Genomic DNA, 27459 nt, shown 5'->3' on the forward strand with positions numbered 1-27459 from the left:
GAGGCAAGCTGTCTCTAAAGGCCAAGGAATGGGGATGGATATAGCTTGGTGGTGGATAGCTTGACTAGCACGCACAAGGCCATGGGTTCGATTCCCACATTACAAAATAGAAATCTTGATGTTGTAGAGTCAAATGCTAGATGCGAATTCCCAAACTGCTAACAATTAGTCATTGTGTCTCTCTGGAAAGAGCTCCACTGTCAGAACTGAGCCGGACTTCTCTCTTGAATAAGGAGATGAATGGAACTGCAGCATAGTAAAATCAAGTAACACTTTTTTCTTTTAAAGCTCTTATTTCCTCCATTTCTATGCATTCACAGAAATTCCCATTTTCTCTACAGGTGTAACTTCCAAGGACACCTTCGGGGGCCAAGTATTGACAAGTTCTGAAAATAAACGAGTTAGTCATTCTATGGATTACCATCTCATCAGCCTTTCTCAGCAAGTGTGTGGGTAAAAACAAACTTTTACAAAACTCTGGGAACACAGGCTTGAAGTGCAACCAGTTCACACCTCATCTGTGTTCAGTGAGTTCCTCTACTGACCAGCCGCCCCGTCGGAAAACACAAAACACAAGCCAAGGCTCTGCAAGGGTGTGTGCCAAGGCCAGACCTACTGCACTTTTTATAATTTAAGCATTTAAAATTGAAGAAGTCCTTTTAGACTTTCTAATTACAAGTTTGATATTACTTTAAAGTGTTTCATATTGAAGTACCGTTATCTACTTGGTATCTAATAACAAGCACCCTGTGTTATTGGGGGATATGAAGGTGCATATTGATATAGCTCTTTTTTATCTTTGCAGTAGTAGGGTTTGACCTCAGGGCCTTTGGCTTACTAGGCAGGTATTCTGTCACTTGAGCCACAACTCTAGGTATTTTTGCTTTAATTTTTTTTCTTCAAAGTTAGGGTCTTGCGCGTTTGTCAGGCCCTCCCCAGACCACGGTCCCTGTTATTTATGCCTCTTGCTCAGCTGAGATTACAGGTATGAGCCACCATGTTCTGCCTTCCCATGTAGACTTTCATGAGAGGACATACTAATATTTTTCAGTTGTCTCATGCATGTTGAGACTTGAATTAAATGTTTGCATGAATATTATATATATATCATACTATATATATAATATATGGTAACCAAAAGCATGAAATCACTCCTTGTTTTCTTTTTTTTCCCCCCTTTTTTTCTTTTGGCCAGTCCTAGGACTTGACCTCAAGGCTGGGGCACTATCCCTGAGCTTCTTTTGCTTAAGGCTAACATTCTACTACTTGAGCCACAATGTCACTTCTGGCTTTTTCTGTTTATGTGGTACTGAAGAATCAAACCCAAGGCTTTGTGCATGCTAAGCAAGCACTCTACCACTAAGCCAGATCTACTCCTTGTTTTCTATGTTCTATCTTACATAATTTTTCTCGTTTTATATAACTATTTCAATTGCAGGTCTTCATCATCCTCAGATATTAATATAGACATTTTTATAAGGTATAACTTCTTTTTGTTGTTGTTGTGTACTTATTTGGGTAGCTCATTGAGAAGAAATAACTTGAAGGTAAAAAACTGTTACTTGTTATTCTGTCTCAAGCATACAGCATACAGGACTGGACAAACTGTATACCTGTGATAAATGAGAGTTAAACACAAACTCATGAATAAGTGAACTGCACTCAGAGCTCAGTTTTTCAAATAAATTGGCAGCCAGGTGCCAGTGGCTCATGTTTATAGTCCTAGCTTCTCCGGAGGCTGAGAATCATGGTTTGAAGCCAGCTGGTACAGGAAAGTGCACGTGACTCTTATCTTCAATTAACCACTAGAAAACCAGGAGTGGCATTGTGGCTCAAAGTAGTAGAGCGCTAGCCTTGAACACAAAAGCTTAGGGACAACGCTCAGTCCCTCAGTTCAAGTCCCACAACCACCACCACCAAGAATACAATTGGCAAAGAGTAGGACCCTGCCTTTCTTCCCTGGTTTAGGGAAGAACAGGTAGCCATTCAAAAGAAAACTGCTGTTCTGTTGCTTCCTTTTGTGTTTTTAAGTTCTTTTTACATGATGGCAAATTCACTGTTTACATATTTTACTCTTCATGTGATGAATAGCTACACTTAAAAAACTGAATGTAGTTACAGCTATAGGATTTCTGTTCTTCCTGTATTCATTACACAACATATAGAAGTCAAACTATTCTGATCCTGCCAGATAGCATGAATGTGTGAGATTTTGCATTTAAATATCTATAAATGGTGTCATAGCACATCGATTTCAAAAGATTGAATGAATCAACCCATCCCTGTTGTTACAGCTAAGGAAAATAGTGTAGTCATTTCTGGGAGGAAATAAAATGCACACCAAAATCCAATTTCACCCATTGAACATTTCTTGAAAATTAAAAATGTTCTATGCTTACATGCTTTTAAAATTTTTCTACTTTTTATATTGTGTGTTGTTTATGAGTCTTCCTGTCTAAATAAAAACTAATTGGGATGGGAAGGTGGCTCAGTGGTAGAGCGTTTGCCTTGCATGCATGAGGTCCTAGGTTCGATTCCTCAGCACCACATAAGCAGGAAAAAAAAGCCGGAAGTGGTTCTGGGGCTCAAGTGGTAAAGCGCTCGCCTTGAGCTGAAGAGCTGAGGGACAGCACCCAGGCCCAGAGTTCAGGCCCCACGACTGGACCCCCCCCCCAAAAAACAAAACAAAACAAAAAAACGCTTCTCTTCTGTAGCTTCTATTAAAGTTCTGTCATGGGTTGAAAACTGCTACTGTCCAGTTTAGGGCTAAGTGCCTACCAGAATGCCTACATAGGGAATTCTAGCACTAGGGAGGGAATTAGGCACTTTCTGTTACTGGGTTTTGAGGAATTTTAGGAATAATTGGCAGTACCATTTCTTAGGATCCCACTATGTATATCCAATCGTATATATGATATAAATATATGTATTGTATATGTATTTACATACTATATGTGTACATATCTTTACTTATGCATACATTTTAACATGTTTTCTTAATAACACTGCAGGATCAATATTGTCATCATGCTGATAGAGGAGTACGCTAGCTCAGAGCATTTAAATAGTCTGTCCTACCACGCCACTAGAATCCAGTGTTTCTCTCCACCACCCTGTCCTGCCATCTTGTCCAGTTTTGATACAGTGCTATGAAGGAAAGCAAAGCAGGGCTGATGGAATGGAGAGCATGAGAAGATGCTGTTCTCCAGGCAAGGTTTCTGGGGGTCCCACTTGAGCAGAGGCTTGGATGAAATAAGGGAGTCAGCTGTGTGGACACTTAGGGGAGTCAAGGAGCAGCAAGGAAAATGCCTGTCAGTGGCATTCTGGGAAATACCTCCAGAGGGCAGGTGAGTGGTATCTCCAAATTGTTTGTTATATACCTTCAAGGACATACTGTTCAATCAACTTACTTGAAGCCTACTAGGTTTCTATTCTCTGGGAACTTCTTTGCTGTCCCAGGTTCATTTGCTATACCATGTTCATAGAAGGCTTACTTCCTGTGAATGCAGCAAAATGTCTGAGGTCAAGTTTTTCCTACTTCTCCAGCACTAGCCTTTTGGCCAGTATTGTCACTGTGGGTGACAGGAACGTCAGCTTCCCACAGAATCACTGGCAGCTGGAACCCAGCGTGGTTCTCTAGGAATCCCAGAGAACTGACAAGAAACCTTCGCACAGCAGGGAGATCCTTCCTTCTGCTACAGTTCTGTCTATCTCTAGCAACTTTCACATGCAGGCAATGCCTGAGCAGGACGCCAGTCCCCTTCCCAAGAGGGGAGCCACTAGTGCGTTCTTGCTCCTGTAGGATTTAATACCTCTTGGAGGGACGATGAAGATGAATGAGATAGTTCAGTTCTCAAGTCTGTGATCTAGCAGAGGAAATGGACAGTATCTCTAGAATCATTCATGCCAGCAGTGGCACGTGATCTAAGGAACTGTAATAGACCACATGTAAGTGAGATCACATGCTGTTTGTTTTACCGTACCTGGCTTGCTCCATTTAGGATAGTGTCCTCAGGTGTATCCATCCTGTCACAGCAGACAAGCTTTATTTGTTTTCACACAGTGCAGCATCATTGACTACACGGCTCCTTCCCAAGATCAATGCTGCAGGTGCTGTCACCCTCCTTAGGTGTGGAAGTACAGAAATGTTCTTCCAATGCTCCCTTTGCATCTTCCATCATCCACCTCCTGAGCACGCACTTCCCCTAACTGCCGGCTGGAAAATCACATGTGCCATTTGCAACAGCTTATCGGAAGCAAGCAAGACTGACGTGAATTGAGCAAGAATTTCTGGAATACCAACCTAAGGCCAGAGCAAAGGATGGAAAGTGGGCTTTGACTGTCTAAACAGGACAGGGGTGATGATTAACCAAGATTGAAGTCCTGCCGATTTAAATGGGGTGAGAGCTAGGAGTGGAGGCAATTCCTCCTCCAGCAGGAGTGGTCCTCAGGAGCCAGCCCCAGACTCAAGAAAGATGTTTACTGTGAGGATCGCCTGCCTGGTGCTGAGTGTGGCCAGCACAGTATGGGTATGGAACCATTTGTCTTCTCTCCCCACTTTCTCTCGGGTGTTTCTCCCAATGTTCTAAGTGCACCAGTTCTATATTCTGACACACCTGTGGTTCTGTGGGCTCCAGACTATGGAGCTAAATTCCTAGATGGATCTGACATGGATGCAGGACAACTTGGATTCCAAAGGGAGACACTGGAGGGACTACACAGGGCAACTTTGACATCTCTCAGTATTACATTGTTTGGTTGTTTATTGTTTTTTACTATGCTAAGGATTGAAGACAGGGCCTTGTATATGCTAGGCAAACACTCTACCACTGAGCTACATTCTCAGTCTTGTTCACCATATTTTGTTACATGAATATTTTTGTTTTGGAGGTACTGGGCTTCGAACATAGGGCCTTCCCCTGGTAAATGAGTGCTCTTTCACTTGAGCCATACTCTTGGTGTTGGTGACCATTTCCATCTCTGTCTCTACTAAGTCTTGGAGGTATTATGTAAGTTAATAGAACAAAACATTTTATAAGAAGACTTTTTTTCTAATTCTTAACTTCTTGTTATATGTCTATAATAAGTAGAACATTTAATTGTAGATAGCTTTGCTAAAAGGTTCTTTCTATGTTTCTTTCAAGACAAAAAAAAAGGTAATATGTTTTCTTAGAACCATACAGCAAACCTAGAAAATATTAGTTGAAGGCCATATGCTTTTTGGAAGTATCTGTATTCTTTCAAGATAACTATTAAATACTATAATAATTTCTACTATTTAGCTAAGATATATATGAAAGAAAACAAAGCACTTGAAACACTAATCTTATGAAAACAAGACAAATACAAAGTAACATTTTGTGGAAAATAAATAAAAATCACTTGAAGTGATGTCTGGAATAATGAATAGGTATCAGTTACCTCTCTGCTTTTCCCATTGGCATATCTAGTTTTGGGATGTTTGTATTGTTGTACTATTTTATTCTGAAATACAATTTAATTTATTATTTATAACTTATTTCTTAGACCAAAGGGCGGTACTTATTGCTGTATACTTATAGTTCTTGGTCTCTTGAATTATTATTACTGCAGTTATTTAGAAAAATGGCAATGAAATTACATTCCAACCAATTATAAATATGGGTAAAATGTCTGAAACGAATGTAGTCATAGCACAATCCTTGTAAGCCAGTGGTATAGAATAAAATAATGAATATCTAAAAGCAATCCTTCTTCACTAGAATATAAAGTCTGTTGAAGTTTTTTTTTTTTGTATTCTATTTTATCTGTCTTACAATACAAAAAACTTCACTTGGTATTTGTAATTCTCAAGTGTTCAAAAAACATTTCCAGTCACTGATTACTAGTTTTACTTCCATTCACTATCTTCATTCCAAATAAAAAGAAATGGTTACCTAAAGGAGCAAACTTAAAAAGCATTTCTATGTCTGAATTGGGTAGTTTTCATGTTCTTGATAAATGTTTGTCCAACTTATTGGTCTATCTTAAAGATAGTAGTAGAAACCTGAAAGGGCAGTAGGTTAAGACAATATAGCTCACTCTACTGAAACAGCAATTATCAGAGAAAGAACTCACTGAAGTTTTCAAGTATCTTCCTATTTGCAGTTTTTAATGAAAAGCAGGTGAGATTAAACTAAGATTCAAAGGATTTTTCTCTTTATCATGGATCGTTTGAACCTCCCAACACTTATCACATGCTGGTTTAATGCCAAACACAAGTTAAACTTGTACACTGTATCACCTTTGGTTCTCACACCATTCCCTTAAAATGTACTGGCATTAGGGTTTTCATTTGAGGTCAGAAGCTTGCAGCTTGTGGGCTCTAGATGTACTATGCCAAATGTATTTAATATGTGCTATTGCCAAAGCCAATAGTAAGCAATAGTGAAAATTCATCCTGTGACCGTGCCTTTTCTTTCTTGGGACTTGAAGAAGATAGAACGGGAACTTCCTCTCTTCTGGCTAATGCTGTTGTTCTTGCTCTTTTTTGTGCATGTAAATGAATATCTCTCAAGACTATGGACACTGGCGAAGGTGACTTTATAGAACAAGGAGGACAGGGGCGTGGCCCAAGAATTATGGAGAAACAGCAGTCTGCCTGCAAAGAGACAGACTGGCCCTTCTGCTCCGATGATGACTGGGTAAGCAGTGGGCCTGACGAGCCAGGAGCCCTTCTCTCTGGCGGTAGTAGGTACAGTGTGTCTGGGAAAGTACTAAGATTCTGAGTACTGAGACCTGTGTACTGTGCCATGGGACCAACTTCACTGCTTAGTGACCCCTGAGAATTTCTCTATGGCTTCTCACACATCCTCTTATCAACTTGAAAGCCAATAGATGGTTGGAAGAAATGGGGAAGGGAAGCAATGGGAACTACATGGGAAGCTGCAAAGTCATTCTGGATCCAAGCTAGAGACCCATGGTGTAATTGTTCCTCTTCATTTTCAGGGCCCAAAATGTCCTTCTGGCTGCAGGATGAAAGGGCTGATTGATGAGGCCAATCAAGATTTTACCAACAGAATAAATAAGCTCAAAAATTCACTGTTTGATTTTCAAAAGAACAACAAGGATTCCAGTTCATTGACCAGAAATATAATGGAGCTTCTGAGAGGGGACCTTGCCAAAGCCAATAGTAAGTATTTCATATTTAGTACCTTGTTGTTTAAATGCGACAGTGAAAATTCAAAATAAATTATGTCTGCTTGAAGCTACTGCGCTGTCATTTCAAAGAAAATGCCCTTGGGTCCACTGGGTAAGGTTATGGTGAAATAACTGGAATATAATCAAGCTGTGTCATTTGGGATTAATCCCAAAGAATTTTCTTCTGTATTTATTTGGATTCTTAATAAAACGTCTAACTAAGACATCATAACTATTACCCATGAATGACATTGTTCAAAACCCAACTATCTAATAAGGCTGAAACTCATAGACTAAATGTCCAGAGAACAAATAGAAACAAAATAAACTGTAGAAACTGTGAGACTTCTCTTTTTGTTGTTTTTTGGTCAGGCGTGGGGCTTGAACTCTGGGCTTGGGAACTATCCCTGAGCTCTTCAGCTCAAGGCTAGCCCTCTACACCTTGAGCCACAGCACCACTTCCGGTTTTCTAGTGGTTTATTGGAGATAAAAGTCTCACAGACTTTCCTTTGAACCGAGATCCTTAGATCTCAGCCTCCTGAGTAGCTAGGATTACAGGTGTGAGCCACCGGCCTGTGAGACTACTTCTAAGTAAATCTTCTTTTGCCTTCCCTCCTTTCCTTTCCTTTCTTTTCCTCCCTTCCTCCTTTTCTCCCTCTCTTCCTCTTTCTTTCTATTACTTCCTTCCTTCCTTTTTTGTGGGGTGTAAAAATCACTCAATAGTTCCTTCAATACTCATTTGTCTTTCTTTCTTTCTTTCCTTTCTTTCTCCCTCCCTTCCTCCTCTCTTCCTTCCTTTTTGTTGGCTATAAAAACCACTCAACAGTTCCTTCAATACCTTTCTTTCTTTTCTTTCTTTCTTTTCTTTCCTTTCTCCCTCCCTCTTTCCTTCCCTTTCTTCCTTCCTTTTTGTTGGCTATTAAAAAAATCACTCAACAGTTCCTTCAATACTTCAATACTTTTCTTTCTTTCCTTTCCTTTCTCTCCCTCCCTTCCTTCCCTCCTTCCTTCTTGTTGCTTGTTGGCTATAAAAAAAAAAATCACTCAACAGCTCCTTCAATACCCATCTTTTCTTTTTCAGATTATGATAACACATATAACCAAGTGTCAGAAGATCTGAGAAGCAGAATTGAGATCCTGAAGCGCAAAGTCATGGAGAAAGTACAGCACATTCAGCTTCTACAGAACAACGTCAGGGCTCAGCTAATAGATATGAAGCGCCTGGAGGTGAGGGGGGGGGGTCTCAGGCCCCATCTCCCTGTCTTTGAATGATGGGGGACAGGAAGACAGGAGTCACTCATGCAGCCAGTATCTAGTAGACACCCTGAGCAGGGCCATATCCACCCGTACTGGAAAGCAGGAGTTGGTTCTCGTGCTCTACAGATAAAAAATTCTCAGAGATGTTATGAGAATTTTCCACGGATGCCTAAGTAGTAGATTTCAAAAGAACTTTTTCAGTCTGCTCTGCTCATGGCTTTAGCCTAGGTCTCACTGACAGCCTCGTAATTAGGGTTTTTTTGAAGGGGGAATAGCACCTGACCTTTCACCCATGCTAAGTCTCGGATGGATCCTAGTAGCTCCTTTGTATGACTGCTTAGCCTGGCTCTACCCAGCATCCTTCCAGAAAGGATGGCCGCCCAAGGCAAATCATAGGGTATACAGATCGATAGCTATGCAAACCAGAGAAATGAAACCACTTACCAGACCGCACACTACTAGGTACTACCAGGTGCTCAGAAGCCGTGGCGGGAGTCACTGGTCTCTACCGTTTCCTCTGTCTTTCTGCAGGTGGAAGTTGATATTAAAATCCGATCTTGCAAAGGGTCGTGCAGTAGGGCTTTGTCTAGAGAGCTCCGCCTGAGTGACTACGAGGACCAGCAGAGACAGCTGGAGCAGGTGATGGCCAAAGACCTGCTTCCCCCGAGAGAGAGTCAGTACTTCCCGATAATAAAGATGAGGCCCATGCCAGACTTGGTTCCGGGCAGTTTCAAGAGCCAGCTGCAGACGGCCCCTCCGGAGTGGAAGGCCCTAACGGAGATGCAGCAGATGCGGATGGAGCTGGAGGGCCCGGGGAGGGAGGGCAGCCCGGGGAGGGCGGGCAGCCCCCGGGGAGACGCTGCGGGCTACGTCGACGAAGCGGGGCCGGTGACCGAAAGCCCCAGGCACCCGCGCCCCGGTGGAGCCGGACACTGGAGTTCGGGACCCGGAACGGATGGAAGCCGGAACCCGGGGACGACCGGGGCTGGGGGTCCCGGACGCTGGCAGCAGCCGGGGGACACCGGTTCGAGCCCCAGCGGAAGCTGGAACACGGGCGGCGCCGGGAGCTTTCGGCCGGACGGCTCCAGCCCGGACTGGGGTGAGTTCACCGAGGAGTCCAGAGGCCCGGCGACGAGGAAGGAGCAGCTCGCGGGCCGGCTGCCGGCCGCCAAAGCCGACAAGGAGCTGCTGATCGGCCGCGAGAAGGGGGCGCCCTCCGCGGGGGGCCCGGCCTTCGCCCGCCGCGCCTGCTCCAAGACGGTCACCAAGACGGTGATCGGGCCCGACGGCCGCAAGGAGGTGACCAAGGAGGTGGTGACCTCCGAGGACGGCTCGGACTGCGGCGGCGACGCGGCCGACCTGGGGCTGCAGGGCTTCGGCAGCCGGGGCAGCCTGGACGAGCTGGCCCGCCGGCACCCCGACGTGTCCTCCTTCTTCGGCGCCGGCGCGCTCGAGCCCTTCTCCGCCTTCAAGGAGCCGGGCGGGGGCGTGGACGGCGACATCTTCGCCGACCTGGAGCACGGCGGCGGCGGCTCGCAGGCCGAGCCGTGGTCGGGCGGCACGGCCACCCACCACAAGCTGGTGACCAGCAGCAGCAGCAGCAGCACGATCAGCAGAGGGGGCTCCGCCTCCGGGACCAAGAACTATAAAATGGCAGACGAGGCCGCCGGCGAAGAGGCTCGCTCCACCAAGAGAGGCCGGGCGAGGCCTCGCCCCGCCAGAGGTATCCACCTTCCCTGACCCCCGCCCCTCTCCCCGAGTCTAAGATAACTGTGTCCGCCACGTGCGGCCCGGGGCGCCCCGCACCCCCGGCCTCTTCTCTGTACCCCCGACGGCTCCCCCTGCGCACTCAATAAACGCGCGCGACCGCCGCCGCCTCGGAAGCTCGGCTTGGAGTTTTGTTGGAGTCGCTGCTCGCCAGCCCGCCCCAAAGCAGGGGTGCGGGGGGGGGGGCGTGCGGGAGGAGTGCGGGGAGGGGGGGCTGTCAGCCCATCCACGGACCGACCTGGGCCAGCTACAAAACAAAAACAAGTCGAACGGTATTGACTGGATAGAGAATATGCAAGATCACCCGCACTTCCCAGACAGAACACGTTTCTCACTACGGAAACATTTCCGTCCCAACACCATCCCTATTCTGTGGGTGGGAGGGAGGGAGAAAGGAGGGAGGGAGGCAGAAGAGAGGGAGGCAGAAAACATTTCTCACTCTGGAAACATTTCCGTTCGCAACATAATCTCTTTTCTGAGGAAGGAAGGAAGGAAGGAAGGAAGGCAGGCAGAAAACATTTCTCTGGAAACATTTCCATCGCAACATAATCCCTTTTCTGTGGGTGGGTGGAAGCAAGGGAGGAAGTGAGGGAGGGAGGGAGGAAGGAAAGGAGGGAGGGAGGAAAGAAAGGAGGGAGGGAGGAAGGAAAGAGGGAGGGAAGGAAGGGAGGGAGGGAGGAAGGGGGGGAGGGAGGAAGGGGGGGAGGGAGGAAGGGAGGGGGGAGGGAGGAAGGCAGGCCGGCAGTAGTGCTCGCCACCTTTCATCCAGCAGGGCCAGGCCCTCTTCTGCGAGGAGGAATGACAGTGGCTTCTTGGCCGGCTTGGTTTTTCTTTTAGACTGTGGTGATGCCCTCCAAACACACCCTGCAGGTGCCCAAAGTGGCATTTTCCCTATCAAGCTCCCGGGATCCAGTAAGGTGGTTTCTGTCTATTGCGATCAAGAGACCGGTCTGGGAGGATGGCTTTTGATCCAGCAAAGGACGGACGGGTCGCTGAATTTTAACCGGACCTGGCAAGACTACAAGACGGGCTTCGGCAGCCCGGACGAGCGGGGGCAAGGAGAGTTCTGGCTAGGCAACGACCTCCTCCACGGGCTCACGCGGCGGGGCGCGGTGCTGCGGGTGGAGCTGGAGGACTGGGCGGGGAACCGGGCCCACGCCGAGTACCACTTCCGCGTGGGCTCCGAGGCCGAGGGCTACGCGCTGCACGCCTCGGCCTACCGCGGCACGGCGGGCGACGCGCTGGTGGCGGGCTCGGCCGAGGAGGGCGCGGAGTACACGGCCCACCACGGCATGCCGTTCAGCACCTTCGACCGCGACGCCGACCGGTGGGAGGAGAGCTGCGCCGAGGTCTACGGGGGAGGCTGGTGGTACAACAGCTGCCAGGCAGCCAACCTCAACGGCATCTACTACCCCGGGGGCGCCTACGACCCCCGCGACAACAGCCCCTACGAGGTGGAGAACGGGGTGGTGTGGGTGCCCTTTCGGGGGGCCGATTACTCCCTGCGGGCCGTGCGCATGAAAGTCAGGCCCCTGGACGCCCCGTAGGGGAGCCGCCGGGAAGCGGCCCGGCCGCGAGCCGCGGGTGCGCGCCATCATTCACTCCTCGTACTGTAGCCAGCTGGGGCCCAGACGTCTTCGTTGAAAAATAAAACTACACTTTTTTTTTTTAAGCCTTTGAGTAGCTCTTGTGAGTTTTACATGTTCTAGAAGGATTCACCGTTTCCTCCAGAGCGGGGAGCCCCATGGGAACGTCCCTGGGCCACCCTGAAAGGTGACCCTACCCAGAGCCATAGACCTCCCCCCCCTGCAAAACGAAGTTATGCCATCCACTTGATTTGGAGAGTTTTAACCCAACATTTTAAACTCACTGAAGGGAACAAAAATTGTAGAGGAACTAACAAGGTATGAGAGTCATCTTTTATTTATTTATTTATTTTGCTAGCAAGAACATTCAAGAAGACAGGAGAAACATTGTCTGCATAGGCACAGAAATCTGTTCTTTCAAGGCTTTCCGTAGAGCACGTAGTGTGAACTTAAATCTTTTTTTCAGGTCTAGTCAATGTCTTTCAAAAGCACATGGGCAAAATAGATGCACTTAGAATCTTTATAATTATTCCCAAAGCAGATTTTCAGTTTGGAAACTGATTAAACAACCCCCACTATTGATGTGACTTTATTTTTCTATCACTTATACATTATAGTCTATGGATGTGTTATTAAAAGTAATTCATTGGTTTGAAAGCATCTCACTAAATGTGATTCCTACCAGTTTCATAAATTCAACATATTTATTCGACACCAGTCAATATTTTATTTGATTTAAGGTGCATCTTTAATTGTGGTAGCCTTGACTCCTGTCTCCAACCTTTTTTTTTTCTTTGTTCTTTGTTGTAATAACTATTTGCCATTGGTTCTCAAGTAGGTGTTGAAATATCCCAAGTAATCTGGTACATCACCCTAATGGTATAGCTTCTATCCTGATGTCATTACATCCTTTCTCCCAAAGAGGAAAGTGGGAAAGAAGGAACAAAGGAAGGAGGGAGGCAGAGGGAGAGGTAGGGAGAAAGGAAGGAAGAAAAGAATGAGTGAAGAGGAAGGGAGAGGGGTGGGCAGGGAGGCTAGAATTTGGGGGTCAGAAATCAGCTGGGTTGGTGATGAGCGCTGGAAATGAATCACAAAAGAAGCACCAGTATTTCCTGGCTTCCTCATGTAGATCTGTAAACCATTGAGACAAATAAAATAATCTAAGAAAAGCCCAAATGTTACTAGAACGTAAGACTTGAAGCTACAGACCCTTAAAAAACAGGAGCGATGGATGGAAACAAATGCTGATAGGTCTTTGACTATGGACATGAGCCTTTTTCCCCCTCTCTCTAAAAATGGGTACTTTTAAACAAACCCACTGAAGCAAGTGCAATGCTTTGTACTATCCCTGATATGAAACTCTAACAAGTTAACTATCTAACAAGTGTAATCATCACCATGCTATGCTATGCTATAGCAATGCAATTGCTCCTGAGGTTCAAGTTCTGTCATGTGTGCTTTTTACCCACCTGTTAGAACTCCTACTTACTCTTTACTACACAATGCAGCAATGAAATGACTCCCTGCCACTGGTGTTAAAAACAACAACAACAACAACACAGTTCAGAGTGTTCTTAAAGAATCTCAAATACTGAAGTAAAAAAAACCCTTTAACTGGACACTGGTGGCTCACACCTAGCTACACAGGAGGCTGAGATCTGAGGGTCACGGTTCAAAGCCAGCCTGGGAAGGAAAGTCCATGAGACTTTTATCTCCAGTGAACAACCAGAAAACAAATTGACAATGGTAGAGGGCTAACCTTGGGTGGGAGAGCTCAGGGACAGCTCCTAGGTGCAGAGTTCAAGCCCCACAACCAACAAAAAGAACAGCAACAAAAATCCCAAAAAGTGTCTCTGTAGCTCAAGTGGTAGAGTGCTAGCTTTGAGTTCAAAGAGACTCAGGCAGCATGCCCAGGCCCTGAATTCAAGCCCCACAACTAACAAAAACTCAGTTGCTTCCATAAAATCAAGACATTGAGGAAACATCTAGATCAAAAGGAAAGAAAACCTGCAGAAGTTAAAATTCACTGTTTTTCAATTTGGTAACGTACTAGGGACCCCAACTTTACTCTCATTATCTCATGATACCCGGATGAGCAAACTTCCAGCTCAATCTGCTAAGTGCCTTTCTGAGGCATGTAAAATGTCTGCTTGAAACAGCATGCGGGCCTCCTGAAATGCATGGCATCTCTTGTCTCCCATCAAGTCTCACTCTTGTACCTTAAAGTAAATTGGGGGCCCATGGCTCACACTTGAAATTCTAGCTACTCACAAGGCTGAGATCTGGAGCACTGAAATTCAAACCAGCACTGGCAGAGAAGTCTGTGAGTCTGTGTCCAAAAGAACCAGTAAAAGGCAGGCTGAAGGTGTTGTTCAAATGGTAGAACACCAGCTGCAAAGCAAGTCAAGGAAGAGAAGGTTTTGAATTCAAACAGAGATATGAGACCATATCAACTTAAAGTATATAGAGGATGCACAAACACAGCAGAATTCTGTTATAGTCAAGCAAAACAATGCAACATGTACCATTTGAAACAGCTTGAGATTAGCAACATTTAGATTTTGGTAGTTAATGATACAAGATCCTTGTGGCAATAAACTTCACACTGAAATTCTTTCCTTTTCTTTCTTTTTCGCGCGCGCGCGTGTGTGTGTGTGTGTGTGTGTGTGTGTGTGTGCTCATGCCTGTATTGGGACTTGAGTTCAGGGCTTGGGGTCTGTCCCTTAGTTTTTTCTGCTCAAGGATGGAGCTCTTCCACTTGAGCCACAGCTCCACTTCCAGCTTTTTAGTGGTTAATTGAAGATAAGAGTCTATCGGGTTTGTCTACCTAAGCTCTGGCTTTGAACCCCAATCTTCAGATCTCAGCCTCCTGAGTAACTATGATATAAGCATGAGCCACCAGCGCCCGGCTCAAACCCATTTCTGACATAGCCTGTATTTATGTATTCATTGATTTGTTTGTGCATTCATTAGTTCACTTTTTAATTGAATTGCAAGTACTTTATAAATCTCATTTACAGAGAAAAATCCATGATTGAGGTTGAGAGCAGGAAAGACCGTAAGCATCATGGACATGAGTAAGATGATAAGGAACCCACAGCTGGGAAGATATTCACATTGAGTCTTGAATAAGAGCTGTGTATTACGTTTTCTGTTTCCACATGATAAATGCAATTGTTCAGAGGCGCAGCGCAGGTAGACTTACGAGAGCCTGCCAGGTCTGAGCTGAGAAAGGCTATTATTAAGTAGTGGTTCCCTGTCCACCAGTTGTTGCTGCACGTGGTATGAGCTGATTGCAATAGATTATTCTGGAAAACATTTGCTAAATTCACCTGACTCAGACTGACTCAATCCCCGATGGGTCTCTGACCTCACAGTGCCTGCTGTTACAAAACTCCCCAAAGTATCTCCTTTCAAGAGGCACGGCTACTGCAGCAAATAGTTGGTGACTCTGGGTGAAGGACACAGAGCTATTCATTAAACTCTTCTAGAAAGTTCTCATAGACCTCTTTTCAAAGTAAAAAGTTAAGAGGAATAAGTATCCTTCAATTGACGAACAAAAAATGTGTTGCCCACAGATCATTGTTGGGTGGGAGGAGATTAAGGGTCCTAAGATTCATGAACGAAGTTTCAGCTCTATATGCTAATAACAAGAGCACTTTATAAAACGTAGAGTCTGAGTTAGCAAATTGCATGAGACCAATTGAGAGGCAATACAGTATAGGTAATAGCTTCAGCCTTTGGAGATAGGTTAGCCTAAATGCAGGACATAGGAAATGCTCACCTAAGAGGTTGTGACCACTTTCAGGATGACTATTTGCTCAAATCATGCCTCGTGGCAGCCATTTGAGTGCAAAACATTCCAGGTATAAAAGATAAAGAAGCCAGGAACTAGTGGCTCATGTGTGAGTCCTAGTGACACAGGAGACTGAGATCCGAGGATTGCAGGTTTGAAGCTAGTCCAGGCAGAAAAGTCCATTCGACTCATCTCCAATTAACCACCAAAAAAAAACCAGAAGTGGAGCTATGGCTCAAGTGGTAGAACATCAACATTGACTGTAAAAGCTAACTCAGGCCTAGGGCCTGAGTTCAATCTCTGTATGGCACAAAAACAAAGAGAGAAAGAAAGAAAGTGAAAGAAAGAGGGAAAGAGACAGGGAAAGAGGGAGGGAGGAAGGAAGGAAGGAGAAAAGAAAGGAGGAAAGACAGTCTCAGATAAGTATCATAAGGTTATGGGTAAATCTTTAAAAAGACTATTTTACACATCTTCACTAGGAGAAGCAATTGTTTCATTATATTGAAAACCGGTTCTTGAATGGGAAAAATCAGCTATGAAGCACTTCCTACTAAATGATGCTTTAAGAAAGCTTGCAGCTTTCTACTTAAGACTTACATATTACCAGAGGAATCTTTCTGCAATTTGTACATCAACTAGGAATTGGCCAGCCGGTTGTCTGCTTTTTTGGTTTTAATTGGTGGCTTTACTTTAGGCTCCAGGGACATACTGGGTCCTCTGTGTTTGCACAAAAGGAGCAGAGGGCAGAGGCCTGCACTTTGCCCCCTTCCTCCCCCGGACCTACCCCTGGCCCAGAGGACTCCTGTACTCAGCCTGGCTTGCTTCAAAATGGTTACAACTAAGTATTTGCCATATTGAGTCTCCCAGATATGCCTTTCTTGGAAAATTATATATATATATATATATGTATATATATATATATATATATATATATATATGTAAGAATATCCAAGACCTGGATGATCATTGTGATTAGTTATTATTAGTTACTATGAATTTATATGAAAACCAGCCTTTCCCACAGGTTGATTTGGAAAGAATGATGGAGGAGAATCTCAAAAGTGAAGGATAAATTCGATGCCTGGTGTTATTTGTTGGAAAGTAAGAAATAATTAAGGGTTCAGAAGCTTTCAATAGTGACAGATGTCATATTTCCACAACTATGTACAAGGATTGCAGCAAAAAATGGAATGGTGTTTGCAAGGGAATAGGTATAGGAGAAGGAGGAGTTACTACAAGTACAAAGTGATCACTAGATTTGTCTGTGTGATCTAGTGCTTGGACAGAGCAATATAGTATTATGCACTTAAAATTTAAGAGGGTTGATAGCATGTCAAATGTTTCTATCTTAACACAACACAATAAAGCAAAGGGACCCTAGAAAACTAGGAGATGACAGATGCGTGTAATCCATTGCTCATGGTGAGGACACAAGTATGTATGTAATATATACATATATATGTGTATATATATGTATATTTATGGAATGGAAATTTCATCCTAGTGTGTTTGTGTATATGTGTGTGTTCAAACTTGCCTAGTTGTATGTATCAAATATGTGTAGGGTTATTTTGTTTTTATTTGCATATCAATTCTACTTCAGTAAAGCCATTGAGAGGAAAAAAAGTTCTGGAATCAGGAGAAGTCCATTTGGTCAGAAATAGCTGCCTTTAAATGGGAAATATCCCTTATCGGGGCTAGGGATGGAACAGAGAAGTAACCCATGTCCACCTCCGACTTCAGGATTTGGGCTGAGGGAGTCTGGGTAAGCTGGCAAGCAGTGTGGTCACAGCTGTCTGGTTTTAGGACAATTACAGATGATGGACTGACAGGTGGGTAGAGGCTAAAGGCAGAAGAAGAACCTGTGTGAAGATCAAGCAGAGGGAAAGCAGAAGTGATAAGGAGCTAAGTGAGAGGCAGAATTCCCCAGAAATATGAGAATAACCTTTGCTTAATGCAACCTTAAGAAGGTGAGCTGGGGACCGTCAGTTCCATCCACGAAAAATGCGCAGCGATGACAATTCTAGGGACAGAGGGCAGCGCTGGGGTGAAAATTATAGACTCGACTCATGGGAAGGAAAATAAAGGACAGAAACGCCACCTCATTCACTTAATTCCACTTCATTAATTGAACGTGACTATGTGAAAAATAAAACCAGTTGAGGACAATAGGCAATTTCTGCCCTACACTTCCCTATTTCCCCTAAAAACCATGATGAAGCCTTCATCCTGATTATCCTTTTGGATGCTCTGAGCCTGACATTCTCTTAAAGTGCACAGCACTGGTTTTGCCATGGTACCAAGAGATTTAGACTTTTCTTTTTCCTTTCTTTCTTTTTTTTGGGTGTCGGTCATGGGGCCTGGGTGCTGTCCCTCAGCTCTTCAGCTCAAGGCGAGCACTCTACCACTTGAGCCATAGTGCCACTTCCAGCTTCTTTTGCTTATGTGGTGCTGAGGAATCAAACCCAGGGCCTCATGCATGCGAGGCAAGCACTCTACCACTGAGCCACCTTCCCGGCCCTTCTAATGCTGACTACCAAGCTTACTTGAGATTATGGGTACTTCTCTGTCCTACAAGTTCAAAAGTCTAACTCTTTGGCCATGTGGATCACAAAAAAACCAATTTACTAAAACACACTGGTTTCATTAGTAAGTCTGCAAATGTTTTTTATGACAGGTCTTACATGAATAAATAGGGTTTTAAAAGTAGACTCTTAAGCACAAGTTGTTTTGTTTGTTTTGGTTGGTCATGGGGCTTGAACTCTGGCCCTGGTAGCTGTCCCTCAGCTCTTCAGCTCGAGGTAATTGCTCTACTGCTTGAGCCACAGCACCACTTCCAGTTTTCTAGTGGTTTATCAGAGGTAAGAGTCTCACGGACTTTCCTGCCCAGGCTGGCAGATCCTCAAATCTCAGCCTCCTGAGTTGCTAGAATTACAGGTGTGAGCCACTGGCGCCCAGCTAAGTGCAGGTTTTTAGTTTGCTTCAATGATGCGCTCCAAGGACAGCTGATCCCTCCTCCTAATTGGAAATTTCATCATCAATTGGAATCAACTGACTATCTACTACTATCCTTTTCACTAGGTAAATGAAGAATACAAAAGAAAATGATGTGCTGTTTTAAATGTCCTTTATCCTCTACCCTTTCCAAAACAAGGCACACATAATTGTTTGTTTTAGAGGGATATAATGTATGAAAGAAAATTCCAATAACATAATGTAAAAAAATTGTTGTCACAGAAGAAAATAAATCTATACATTCAGGACTACTACTGTGGGAAGAAGGGCCTGATCTTCATGGAGATCTTCCTCATTGAGTACCATGACCCTTTCCAGTTCATCCACACCACACCGTCATCTGTGCCATGCTTGGCCATGTCCCAGCTGTACTGTCCACCCCAGTAGTATCTGCCATTTGGATTGGCTGCGTGGCATCTGTTATACCACCATCCACCACCATCTTCTTTAGAGCACTGCTTTTTTGGATCTGCATTTACCCTGAAAGGAAAGGTGTTTAAACGTGTTAGACGCAGCATTACAGTTGTCAAGTTAGTTCTTCACAGATATCACAGGAGAGCCTCATATTCAATTATGTATGGTAGTCTTGCCCTTGGGCCCTTGAACAGTGGAAGCCTTTCTGTCCCATAACAAGAAAAGAAAACAGTTGAGTTTATGTGGCCAATTCATGAAGGGATTATTATTATTATTACTACACTGGTTATTTCAGAGGGAAATGATCATTTTCACATGCCTTAGTATTAGAAAAAAGGACAATAGTCTTAACATGCACATTAAAAGATGAAGATGTAGCCAGGTGCAATGGCCCAAGGCAATAATCCTAGCTACTTAGGAGGTGGAGATTGAAGGATCAAAGTTTGAGGCCACCCAGGCAAAAAAGTTAATGAGCTTCCACCTTTCTGAATGGCTGGGAGCAGTGATGGTGTGCCTGTCATCCCCAGCAACACAGGCAAGTACAAGTAGGAGGATCACAGCCAAGACTCTACTTCAAAAACAATACATAAGGGCCTGGAGGCAAAGCTCAAGTGGTAGAGCACCTATGGCAAGCACAAGGCCCTGAGTTCAACTGCAGTACCTTGAGAAGGAGGAAGAAGAGGAGGGGGGGAGGGGAGGAAAATATAGGAGGTCAGCTGTGGTCCCCGTTACTCTAGAAGCAAAGATCTTAAGGAGCTCAGAGTTTGAGGCCACTCTGTGCAAGTTAGTGAGACTCTATTTAAACCAAAAAACTAGTTATGATGGTGCATGCCTCTAATCCTACCTACCCAGGAGGCATATGTAGAAGGACCATAGTTTGAGGCTAGCTCTGGATAAAAACACAAGACCTTATCCAAAAAATAAAAGAAATTGAAAATTGAAAAAAGTCTGGAGTGTGGCTCAAGTGATAAAGTGTCTCTCTAGAACGTATGAAGGATTCCTGTGAGAAAGAGAGAGAAAGAAAAGCAAGAGAGAAAGAGAGGGAAGGAAAGAAGGAAGGAAGGAAGGAAGGAAGTTAAAGACATAGATGCTGATCTACATACTCTTAACTCATAGCTAATTCTGGCTCTGTCTCTTAGTAGTTATGTAACTGAGCAAATCTTATAATCTCTCTGATCTTCACCAGCAAAGTGACAATAATAATGTCTACTTTATACTTGAAATGCTTTAAGGCAGCAGCTATGCATCTTACGACAGTGGCTGACAGACACTAAATGCCCAGGCAATGGCAGCTGTTCATAACCCAGGCCATCATGAATGGTGGCCGTCATGAATGGTGGCCAGGGACTCGCAACAGGCGTGGAGCAAGTGCACATACCAGCCATCGTTGTCCCTGTCGTAAGTGCTGAAGAACATGCCGTTGTGGATGGTCATGGTTCTGTTCTCTCCAGTCAGCTGGGATGCTCCGTCCATGAGCGCGTTTCCAGCGGTCCCTCGGTACTTGTTCACAGAGACTTGGTATTTGTTGGCCTCGTTGAGCACCGTGAACCCTCCATAGTGGGCTTTTACCTTGTCTCCCTTCCAGTCCTCCATTTCAATCAGAAGTTCTGTGGGTCCCATGGTGGTAAGCTGGCTGATCTTATCATTCCCAAGCCAGTACTCACCTAAAGCAGAACAAAGCAGAATCTCTCCAAATAAATATATACACATTGCAAATGAAATCGTTAGCTTCTACATTTTGGCAATTAAATGCTCCCTGACTGCCTAAGTCTTAGGAAAGGTACACTTAATGGGAGAAAAAAAAAATCCCATTTGAAATAGAATGATTCAGTCTTGCGCTCCCAGTTTTACCCGGTAGGCCGCAGTATTTCTTCCCATCTGCGTTGGTTGCAATATTTCCAAATCCTTGTTTGTATGGATCCCATTTTCTTCCAAAGTCAACACTACCATCTTGACGATTCTGAATCACTGTCCAGCCTTTGGTAGATGGAAACAAAAACAGCCAAAGTTACCCTGCACAAGCAATGCCACTTGGTTCATTTTATACCTGTTTGTATTGGGTGCATCAAACTTGTTATAATAAAGAAACAGAAGAGGAGAATCCTTAACATCTTTGGAATTAGCAACTTAGTATTTTATCCCCAAATGTGTACTACAGGTATTTAAAACCTTTTAAAATACTAGATGGAATCCCAAATCAAGTAGTTCATTGCCAACTATGATAGAGCAAGGTCTTGTTTTCTTTTCTTTCTTTTTTTCTTTCTTTCTTTTTTTTTTTGGTCCGCCATGGGGCTTGAACTCTGGGCTTGGGTGCTGTCCCTCAGCTCTTCAGCTCAAGGTAAACACTCTACTGCTTGAGCCACAGCGCCACTTCTGGTTTTCTAGTGGTTTATTGGAGATAAGAGTCTCATGGACTTTCCTGCTTGGGCTGGCTTCAAACCTCGATCCTCAGATCTCAGCCTCCTGAGTACTAGGATTACAGGCGTGAGCCACCGGCACCCAGCTCAAGGTCTTGTTTTCTGGCATTGAACATGTTTATGAAATGACAGGTCAACCGCCACCCAATACTCACCTCCATTTTCTGTATTCATGTCACAGTACACTCTATATGGTTTGATGGAAGTGTCAGGCTGAATGAGATACATTTCAGAAGATTCTCCTCCTTTCCTGATAATTTCTTCACATTCTGCAAACATAAGATAACATATTATGTTCCGAGGCCTACAACGTAATTGCATGGTTTTAGCCACCAATTAACTAATTACACTATCATAGTTAATAAAAATTAGAGAGGAGGATGGTAATTTCAGAAATCTGAGAATGATATTATAGATATTGGAGCTTCCTTTAGCTGAAAATCAGACTTAGTTTTGAGGAATTATATTGTTAAGCAAATGGATAAAAGCCTTTTTGTTTTCTACTGTTGATGACCTGAAATATCCAGAAAAGAGCAGAACACATAGAATTGGGCACGCTTGCCTCTTCCCATCAGTTCACACAGCATGTACAAAAACACCAGCCACCCCCGAAACTACCACCACCGTTACAGTCCATTCTGCTCATCAGAAATTGGCAACAATGGCCAAGGCAGATGACAACATACCAAAGATGGCTTCACCATGAGCCATCGGGTTATTCTGTTGTAGTGGGGAAAATCCACTTGACTGTCTTTTAGGGTCTCTAATTTTTAGAGCCTGATGGGTTCTTCTGGACCCCTAGAGTTCACCTTGGTGAACTAATTACCTTTGCCGGACACCACAGGAATATTGCAACTAACGGTGCACGGAGCGCGGCAGTACTCCATTTGAGCAGAGACATCAGACTCTAATTTTTGTATTTTGCTTCTCAGGTTTTCCAGAATGGAGCGGAGCACGCGGAGGTTAGTTGGGATGTTACTATTGACACTTTCGTCTATATAGATGCGTTGGTTTTCCAATGCTGAGGAATACTCATTGATCACATTCTCATTGTCTGGAAAAGCACAGTTATATAGGAATGGTTAACATTTTTGCTTGGTAAAAATCAAAGTGGATTCAACTACGTAATCATGATTTTGATTTTATAAAAATAAAGTAGCAGACATTGTGTAACTATCAAGCAATCAAAACACCACAGTTAAATTTAGGGGAAACATGACATACACAAATTAATAGACAGTTCTACTTCACCAGTCATTTATCAGAGGTACAGATTCAACATACAATACGTTATTTCCTTTCTTTTTTAAAATCTGTTGTGGGGCTTGAACTCAGGGCCTAGGCCCTGTCCCTGAGCCTCTTTATACTCAGGGCTAGTGCTCTACCACTTGAACCACAACACTTCTGGTTTTTGAGTGATAAGTGTCTCACAGGCACTTTTCTGCCCAGGCTGGCTTTGAACCACAATCCTCAGATCTCAGCCTCCTGAGTAGCTAGGATGACAGGCGTGAGCCACCAGCGCCCAGCTTGTGTTTTCCTTCTTTGGTGAGGAAAAGAAGAGAAAGCATACTTGGCCCTTCTATCTCAAAGTGCAATCCATGTCCATGGAGCAGATGCACATGGTTTACTTTTGCATTCCATATCGGTACTTCAGATCTTTGACATTAACAAGAGCCACTCACAGCCCTTGACTCCTCTGAGAAATGTCTGATGGCACTGAACACTCAACTTCAAGAGTCACAAGTTACAGTTCACTATTTTCAAGTCATTGTACCCATTGTGGATTGTCCATGCATACTTAAAACCTCAAAATGTTAAACTAGACATGCTATTACCTTCTGAGTCACAAGAAATTTCTTGTAGATTAAAAGAAGAAAGCACAGAAAAACTTTTTCATAGAAAAATCTTCCTTGTGGACCCCTGGCTGGTAACCAATACTTGAATAGTATTTATCAAGAAAACTGCTGGGGAGAACACCCAGTCATCAAGATAGACTGAACGAAGTATCCAAACGAGCTGACGGCATAGCCACAGCCAGTGGAAATCACTCGGACTCTACCTTTCAACTGGTCCTGCCTCTTTTTCCACATGTTTTTCAGCAGGGTCATGTACTGGAAGGTGCTGGTAGAGGTCTGAGAAACAGACTCCACGTTGGTATTTAACTGAGCAATACTGTTTCTGATGGGTATTTCCTGGTTTAGCAAAGTCTGTTGCAGCTGACATCCTGTTGGACACAACACTCCCTGCAAATCAAGAAAACAGCAGGCATTAGAGAAAGAATGTGTTTCTGGGTGTTTGTGAAAATAGCCCGTAAGTAAAAAATTCAGTGATCTCACTAGTCAATATAAAAAATGCATTCGTTTTCTTTATGGCAATCCAGAAACTTCAGAAGTGTCACCATACTGTTATGAAGAATAAAATCAACCCTTGTCACCAAAGAATGGTATTGGGACCACAAAATCATGCCTTAATTTGTCCTATCTTAGGCCTAGACCAAAGAAGACAAGCAAGGAAGCCTAAATCAAAGATTGAGTTAAACGGGTGTTTTGAAATAGATTTCCTAAATAAGCAAAGGAGCACAGATGGTAAGGCAGGTTCAGAGAACCTGGAGTGTTCTCTCCCTGGGAAGGAGAGGTCATCACTACCAGGACTAATGGAGCACCCACCATGTCTGTGTCTGCATGAAAACAGCCTCCAGCATCCGGGGCTTTTCTTTCCACCTTGGTTTGTTTGGCAAGTGGCTTCGTTGGACGAGCCCGATAGCCCGCTCCGCTGATAGGGGGCGCCACAGGTCTCAGGCTGGGAGCCTCTTCCCTCCTCCGGTCAATGGGCCGATGGCCCCGGGCATCCACTACTCCCTACAAGAGGCCAGATGGAAAAAAAGCCAGGGTTACAGGTCATTTGGTTTGTAACTGAGATCACCCATCGCCATCTCCTTATTAGCAGTTGGAAGGTCAGCTGTGTATAAAGGTATTAGATCCAAAGAAGTTTTAAAAGAGAAATCCTGAGACAAAACCATTTCAGGTTAGAGACAATCATGACCTCAGGTTCTTGAAGTCTAAACACTGGAACAAACAAAAGATGAGGAATCTATACTGTCAAGAAGAATAATTTCCAAGACTCCTGGATTACTGAATTCCTACAGGTGATACTGGTTCCCCCCCCCACACACACACACATAGACCTTCTATGAATTTATGATCAGGCCATTCTTATATAATCATATTTAAGAGACAATAGAGACTCACTGAAAGTGAAATTTACTGAAAATGTGTTTGTACTAAGATGATCTTTGATTCTAACAGGTTATAAGCAGAATAAGCTACTGTGGAATCAGACTGTGTGGGTTCAAGTCTTTATACTGCACTCACTAGTTTTGATGCTTTGGGCAGTTACTTTATCTGTCTCTCGGTTTTCTCATCTGTAAAATACTGGTGAGCAGTTTGTATTTACTTTATAAGAGTATTGTAAAGGTTAAATATTTAATGTATGACACCCTCTGACCAGTATCTAGCACCTTGTAAATGATCTTTTTTTTTTTTATTGGGACAGTTCCTAACAGTTCTTTAAGTAGTTTTACAACTGCTAATTCCACTTTCATTTTTCTGTCATTCAAATTATTTACTAAGTCATTTAAAAAAAATTTCCTATACATGTTACCAAATCTTATGACTTTTCTCATATTTGAACTAGTTTGTAAGTTTTTTTAATGTTGCAATTAATATTGTTTGCTAACTTAAACATACTACATTACAAATCATGAAATGTAAAATGCATAATAGTATATTATAGATTTTTCCACATTTTTTACTCTTAGGGGCTTAATTTTAGATTAACAAATTAAAAACTGTGGAGTAGCAGCTGAACTCTCTTGCGACTGTGTGAGTCTAAAAATATCACCTAATGTATTGTGTTTGGAATTTTATTGCCATCATTCATGCAACTATATATTATTTAACATGAAAAGCAGTGGCACTAGCCTAGAAAGCCAGGTAGACTGGCTCTAGATTGCCACCGATCTACACAGACACACACATCATTCATGTGTGACAATCTTAAAGGAACGTATGCATCTCACACCCAAAATATGGTGTCAGCCAGAGTTGTCTGCTCTCACACAAACATTTACAAAGTATAGTTCATCTGTTTATTGCAAAGAAAATGATACAGATGAAAGTTAGTTTCTTTTAAGAGTGCTACTAGATGGTAGTATTGGTGGTCTGGCTTTCTAGAGTAAAAGAAAATGAAAACCACTTAAAGAATTAATGGGGGGGGGGGTCGCTGGGAAGGTGGCTCAGTGGTAGAGTGCTTGCCTTGCATGCATGAGATCCTGGGTTCGATTCCTCAGCAAAAAGAAAAAAGCCAAAGTGGCACTGTGGCTCAAGTGGTAGAGCGCTTGAGCCACAGCGCCCAGGCCCAGAGTTCAGGCCCCCCCCCCAAAAAAAGAATTAATGGGGGATTTAGGCTGGTTTACCAAGAACACTTCTTGAAATAACTAAAACCAGAAAACACATTTTGGAGCCTAAGCTACTAAGCTTTTTCTGTGAGGACTAGTGGGTGGGTAGGAATGTGAAAGTACTTTGTAAAGTACTGCCAAGTACAAAGACTTAGTCATTTATTATTACCTGTTCTTTATTTATTATTATTACTACCTATTCAATTATTCTTACCTAATATGATTAACCAGAGAATTATTTTCATAAGTACCATGTTAAAATACTTACATTCCCTTCAAATTCAACAAATGATCCAAAAGGAACCACTTCATTTAAATAGTAGTGTGCATTTTTATTAGCACATATTACTTGTACAAAGTAATGAATTTCATTATGATATCTTCACACTTTTATGCAATGTACTTTGATTAGAGTCAAACCCTCTAAGACCCTCAGAGCCCCTAGTAGACTTTTCTAGTAGTCTTTTCTTTTCATATCCTTTTATTTCCCTTCTAAACTTCAAATATGAGAAAGAAAACAAGAGATACTTGTTTGTAAGTCTGACTTAGTTCATGATGTCTAGTCGTATTTCGAGTATGAAGATATTATATTTTGAACAATAAATTTGATTATGGTACATTTTAGAATTAAAGTTAAATTCTGTCAGTACATATTTGCATAAGTGCATTTCTGCTTTTTATAACATTAATAGCAATAAATTATAAAAAATGATACTAGAGAAAATAAGTTCTAAAAATGAAAAACATTAAACTAAGAAAAATATTAGAAATATAAAATTTAGATTAATAATAACAATAGACCAACTCCGACTTAAATTTTCCATCTAAAAACAATAGTTCTTTTTTATTTCTATATTTTATCTATTCTATTGTTAAACCTAAATTATAATTCTTTTTCAAACTTAATAATCTCAGGAGTTATATTTTGCAACTTATTGACCACAACTTTTTATTGGAAAAAAAATTCTTTTGCTGTCTTGCAGCCTAGGAAACTAAAGCAAGATGAAAAAAATCATAGTACTTGGGATAACACAAAGAAGAAAAACACATTTTACGTTAGCTAAACCGTCTTTGTCCTGGAAAATAAAAATAAGACAGAAATAAGATTTTTTTTTCTTTCATATGTAAGCTATTATGAAGTATTCTTTAAGTAAAATAATTCCCTGAGATTAATAATTCAATTTCATAATTATAATCAATGGTAACATCATCCAAAAGACTAGCCACATACAAATATTCTATTTTATATGAATCATATTAATAGCAACAATACTATTTTAAAAATCACCTCATCATCGTAGTCACTGATACCTTGAGACTTAGCAAAGTAAACACATAAGAGTAGCAACAGCAGAGGTTTCATGGTTTCAGAAGTCCCAAGAAATCAGCCTGCGCCTGAAGTCTTAGCTGCGTTATCTTCAATCCTATATATACTGAGTCTTCAGTTAGTTATGACTTTAGAAATGGTTATCTCTCTTTAGTTAATATTTAATTTTTTGGTTCAGTTGTTGGCTGAACCATTTTATCATTTGAGCAACATCTTCCCAGCAAGACTTATTTACTTGTCACACAACTCCTCTTGCCTGCTGGCCT

General features: G+C 43.0%; 2 protein-coding genes across 2 annotated transcripts; one reads left to right on the forward strand and one right to left on the reverse strand.

Annotated features, from left to right (window-relative positions):
• The first annotated feature begins 4440 nt into the window (after positions 1–4440).
• Fga (fibrinogen alpha chain) lies at positions 4441–11730 on the forward strand. Its single transcript, XM_042701776.1, has 6 exons — positions 4441–4529; positions 6537–6662; positions 6967–7150; positions 8240–8385; positions 8947–10138; positions 11020–11730. The coding sequence occupies exons 1-6, from the start codon at positions 4476–4478 to the stop codon at positions 11727–11729; spliced, it is 2412 nt and encodes an 803-aa protein (XP_042557710.1). The 5' UTR covers positions 4441–4475; the 3' UTR covers position 11730.
• Positions 11731–18674: 6944 nt separating this feature from the next.
• Positions 18675–27268, reverse strand: Fgb (fibrinogen beta chain). The gene is made up of 8 exons (XM_042701700.1): positions 27155–27268; positions 24077–24268; positions 23470–23653; positions 22237–22464; positions 21566–21679; positions 20845–20970; positions 20372–20657; positions 18675–19059 (listed from the first exon to the last, which is right to left on the reverse strand). The coding sequence occupies exons 1-8, from the start codon at positions 27227–27229 to the stop codon at positions 18831–18833; spliced, it is 1434 nt and encodes a 477-aa protein (XP_042557634.1). The 5' UTR covers positions 27230–27268; the 3' UTR covers positions 18675–18830.
• Positions 27269–27459: the final 191 nt, after the last annotated feature.

This window comes from Dipodomys spectabilis, unplaced genomic scaffold (assembly GCF_019054845.1).
Source record: "Dipodomys spectabilis isolate Male_0828 unplaced genomic scaffold, ASM1905484v1 ptg000297l, whole genome shotgun sequence".
NCBI lineage: Eukaryota > Metazoa > Chordata > Mammalia > Rodentia > Heteromyidae > Dipodomys > Dipodomys spectabilis.

Bases quoted from the DNA above. Each gene is read 5' to 3' on its own strand.
- Fga (XM_042701776.1), top strand. From the start codon at position 4,476: ATGTTTACTGTGAGGATCGCCTGCCTGGTGCTGAGTGTGGCCAGCACA. The intron at 7,151-8,239 runs GTAAGTATTTCA...TTTCTTTTTCAG, and splicing joins GGACCTTGCCAAAGCCAATA to ATTATGATAACACATATAAC. The intron at 10,139-11,019 runs GTATCCACCTTC...TTTTTCTTTTAG, and splicing joins GAGGCCTCGCCCCGCCAGAG to ACTGTGGTGATGCCCTCCAA.
- Fgb (XM_042701700.1), bottom strand. From the start codon at position 27,229: ATGAAACCTCTGCTGTTGCTACTCTTATGTGTTTACTTTGCTAAGTCT. The intron at 24,269-27,154 runs GTGATTTTTAAA...GGCCTCTTGTAG, and splicing joins TCAGTGACTACGATGATGAG to GGAGTAGTGGATGCCCGGGG. The intron at 20,971-21,565 runs GTGAGTATTGGG...CATCTACCAAAG, and splicing joins CATGAATACAGAAAATGGAG to GCTGGACAGTGATTCAGAAT.